This window comes from Camelus bactrianus, chromosome 21 (assembly GCF_048773025.1).
Source record: "Camelus bactrianus isolate YW-2024 breed Bactrian camel chromosome 21, ASM4877302v1, whole genome shotgun sequence".
In the NCBI taxonomy this organism is placed as follows: Eukaryota; Metazoa; Chordata; class Mammalia; order Artiodactyla; family Camelidae; genus Camelus; species Camelus bactrianus.
The window spans coordinates 4,442,530-4,446,237 of record NC_133559.1 but is presented as its reverse complement, the minus strand read 5'-3'; the positions used below and the strand labels follow the sequence as shown (position 1 = coordinate 4,446,237).

The 3,708-nt window shown below is 51.0% G+C and overlaps 1 protein-coding gene across 1 annotated transcript; it reads right to left on the bottom strand.

The window, feature by feature from the left end:
• Positions 1-2,434: 2,434 nt before the first annotated feature.
• LOC141574347 (histone H3) lies at positions 2,435-3,363 on the bottom strand. The gene has a single exon (XM_074349349.1). The coding sequence runs from the start codon at positions 3,187-3,189 to the stop codon at positions 2,779-2,781; it is 411 nt and encodes a 136-aa protein (XP_074205450.1). The 5' UTR covers positions 3,190-3,363; the 3' UTR covers positions 2,435-2,778.
• Positions 3,364-3,708: the final 345 nt, after the last annotated feature.

The following is a 3,708-nucleotide window of genomic DNA, read 5'->3' as shown; positions in this document are numbered from 1 at the left end:
TCTAGGAGGCAATGTAAAATGTGTTTCTTACTGTGGGTTGAGGTCAGAAGTCTATTCTACTGTACTGAAAGGGTCACAGAACATGCCACCCCAAAATATGCCACTTTTGCATATTGGTAATTTTGAGAAGTAGGTACTTGAAAAACAGCAAATACAGGGACAGACTTTCTCTGAACTTCCCTTATCTGCCTAAGGACAGACTCTCCAAAAGGAACCCAATTGTCATAATGCCCTTCCTGGGGGGTGGGGTTCATTGAGCAGGGAAGACTGATTCTTATCACAGGAGAGGCGACTAGAAGTCAATATCACACCCAGACAAACTCTGTCACAAACTATCATACTTCACATCTGTTCTTCTAGGGCCCATTCATTTTCCTCCAAAGTCATTTACTCGCCCCTTAGAGGCCAATCCTCCCTCCTCTTTCCCTATTAAGATGGTATTTAAGTCTGAATCTAACTCACCTCAGGGAGTTACTTATTTTCCCAAGTATTTCCCATGTGTACATGTTAGTAAACTTCTGTTTTTTTTTTTTTCTTGTTAATCTCTCTTATTATGGGGGTCCCATCTAAGAACTCAAAAGGGCAGAGGGGAAATTATTTTTCCTTCCCTACAGGACACATACTGATATTATTTGTATCTATTGTGTGTATCCCTTTCCCCTGAAGCCTTGAATCTAAAAAAAAAAAAAAAAAAAAAAAAAAAAGAAAGAAACACAGAATTTAGGCTCAGATTTCATCTTGGCCATGTTTTTGCTGGGTGACTCACATTCCCAGTCATCTCTTCTTTACCAGAAATCTCCTTACCTGTAAAATAAAAAACCTTTTTCCTTTCCTGGGTTATTGTGGAATCAAATGAGAGGACATAGTGGATGGCTTTTGTGATTCATAAGACACCCAGGAACCCAAATATTCTTAATGTCTGGGCCACAATCTAGCAGAATCTCTACGTGCTAATCATCTAGAGATTAGATAATGTAACGTTTCCAATGTATTTTTCTTTCCACAACATGATTGTAATGTTCCTAAAGGAAAGATTTAGGACTTTCATCAATTAGTGTTTAACATGTTAATTACATTGACTGACAATTATTAATTTATTGCCATGTTGAGACTTTGCTCTAAGTATTTTGCATGGACTGTATTTATCTCCTTTTATCCCTATGGTAATTCTCTGGGGTGTTTACATTTATTGTCACCATTTTACAGATATTGAAATAGACATTCAGCCCCTATTCTAGCTCCATGCCTTTTCTATTCCACCTTTTCCCAGACAAGTGAATCCGGGGAACAGACAGTTCAGGCTTTCTCATAGTTACCAGAGGCATCTAGCCAAGGGACAGAGACATCTCCCTGTACTGCCCCTGAAGCCTAGACTTTCCCAAGAGGAGACGCAGCTTCCCCTCCAGCCTCCACACTCATGGACATGGGGATCACCGGGAAAAAGGCAAAGCTGTCGATCTTAGTTTTCTACTCAGGTGTAAGCAACTCTATTGAGGGCCTTTCGAGATAGAGACTTCATAGTCCCCTAGAAAGGGAAAACCAGTCTTCCAGAGGGCCCTGAGGCGAAGGGCCCAGCATCTATAGTGGGTTGAACAGGGTCCTCCCCAAATTCATGTCCACCCAGAAGCTCAGAATGTGACTTTATTTGGAAATACGGTCTTTGCAGATGTAACTAAGTGTCTTCAGATGAAATCATCCTGCATTGAGGGTGGGATAAGAGCAAGGAGAGGGTGATTTGGATAGAGACACAAGGAGGAAGGCCATATGAAGACAAAGGTAGAAATTGGAATTATGCTGCCAGAAGCCAAGAAACGCCAGGAGTCACTGGAAGCTGAGAGGCAAGGAAGGATTCTTCCCTTCTTCCCTACCAGCCCCTTCCTATCAAAGACCCTGTACGGCCACCCACGTTGTACAGTCACCTCTCATCTTTGTGGCAAGACGTTGCCTATGACGGTGTAACGTAATAAACTACTTTCCTATTCTGATTCTTTGTCTTTGGTTAAAAAAAAAGACTAGGAAAATCGTTCAGGCCTGCAGGGGACTTTTGAGAGAGAGTGTAAGCAAGGTGATGAGTGGCATCTGCTAAATTTCCCGCTGAGAAGCCCGAACATTACCAACAACCAATTAGCAGCTAGGGCGCTGGAATCTCGCACTTTACTGGGCAGAAACTAGGACAGCCAGGGGGGGCGACCTCCCTCCCAAGCCGGAGGGCCCCGCAGGGTGGGGCCCTTTCTCGCGTGGGTGAGGAGGTAGCGGGCTCTCACCCATCCCCTGCTCTCAGCTGCCTAATCTAAAAGGCCAGCCCCTACGCGCTCTGGCCCGCGAATCCCGAGCGTCCCCTAGTGACTCTCCGTGGTCTCAGCGTGTCACTCCCCCCTCCCCCCCACCTCCCAGCGCGATTACAGCTCTGGCCCACCTTCGAGTGCGGAGACGCCCCGGAAAAGCCCGACCAAAGTGCGCAAAGCCCGCTCTTCCAGGATGGCCCGCGGCCGCCTCCAAGAAGCGAAGAGTGGGTGCCCTGGCCGCGCCCAAGAAAGCAGCGGCGACCTCGCCCGCCCAGATAAGGCGGCTAGCAGGCAGGGACTAGGCTCGATACCTGGCCCCTAGCCTACTTGCTGCACACCCAATTCTTTGCCCACTCTAGCGCCCTCTCCTCCCGGATTATAAGGTCTGCCGGAAGAACACTGACGAGTGGCACAGCTTCTTCCAAGTGCAGTTGTGAGTGGCTCTGAAAAGAGCCTTTGGATGTGATGGAACCTTGAGCCGAGCGCGCGCTTCTTAGGCCCGCTCCCCGCGGATGCGGCGGGCCAGCTGGATGTCTTTGGGCATGATGGTCACGCGCTTGGCGTGGATGGCGCACAGGTTCGTGTCTTCAAACAGCCCCACCAGGTAGGCCTCGCTCGCCTCCTGCAGCGCCATCACCGCCGAGCTCTGGAAGCGCAGGTCCGTCTTGAAGTCCTGCGCGATCTCGCGCACCAGCCGCTGGAACGGCAGCTTGCGGATCAGCAGCTCGGTCGACTTCTGGTAGCGCCGGATCTCCCGCAGGGCCACGGTGCCCGGTCGGTAGCGGTGCGGCTTCTTCACGCCGCCCGTGGCCGGCGCGCTCTTGCGGGCCGCCTTAGTGGCCAGCTGCTTCCGCGGGGCCTTGCCACCGGTCGACTTGCGGGCGGTCTGCTTTGTACGGGCCATAGCGAGCCAAAACACAAGATTACCAGCACAGCGCTACGCAGGGAGAGTAAGCGGGTCCCGGGCTGCGGCAGCACTCTTTATAGGCACTGTCTTTTACCCCCCCCATTGGGCGGGACCAGAATTGAAAAGTCCCGCGCTGGCTGCCCATTGGCTGTGACGCCACCCACCTTCGAGCCACTCATTGGCTTGGGCAGAACCCTCCCTACCCTCGACCGCCCCTCCCCCTTCTACTTTCCAGTTTGCCAACAGTCTTCCGTGCCTTGTCTTTCTTCCGGCCGGAGAGTCGTCTTTGAGAGCAGCTAGGTCAGTGTTCCTCAGCCCTTCTCTCCCTAGAACACACTACCCGCGATACCCTCTTCCTTTCCGCGCTTTCTGGCTCCCGAACTGAACCGCAATCTCCCGTTTGTTCCCCCGCCCCGTGAACACCTGTTACCTTCTCTGAGCCCTCTAGTTGGTCTAACGGGTCGTTTTTTCCCTGCCTTTCCAGGGGAAAGTTACCTGCGCCCCGCCCCCACTCCG

Coding starts and splice junctions, on each gene's coding strand:
- LOC141574347 (XM_074349349.1), bottom strand. CDS start 3,189: ATGGCCCGTACAAAGCAGACCGCCCGCAAGTCGACCGGTGGCAAGGCC.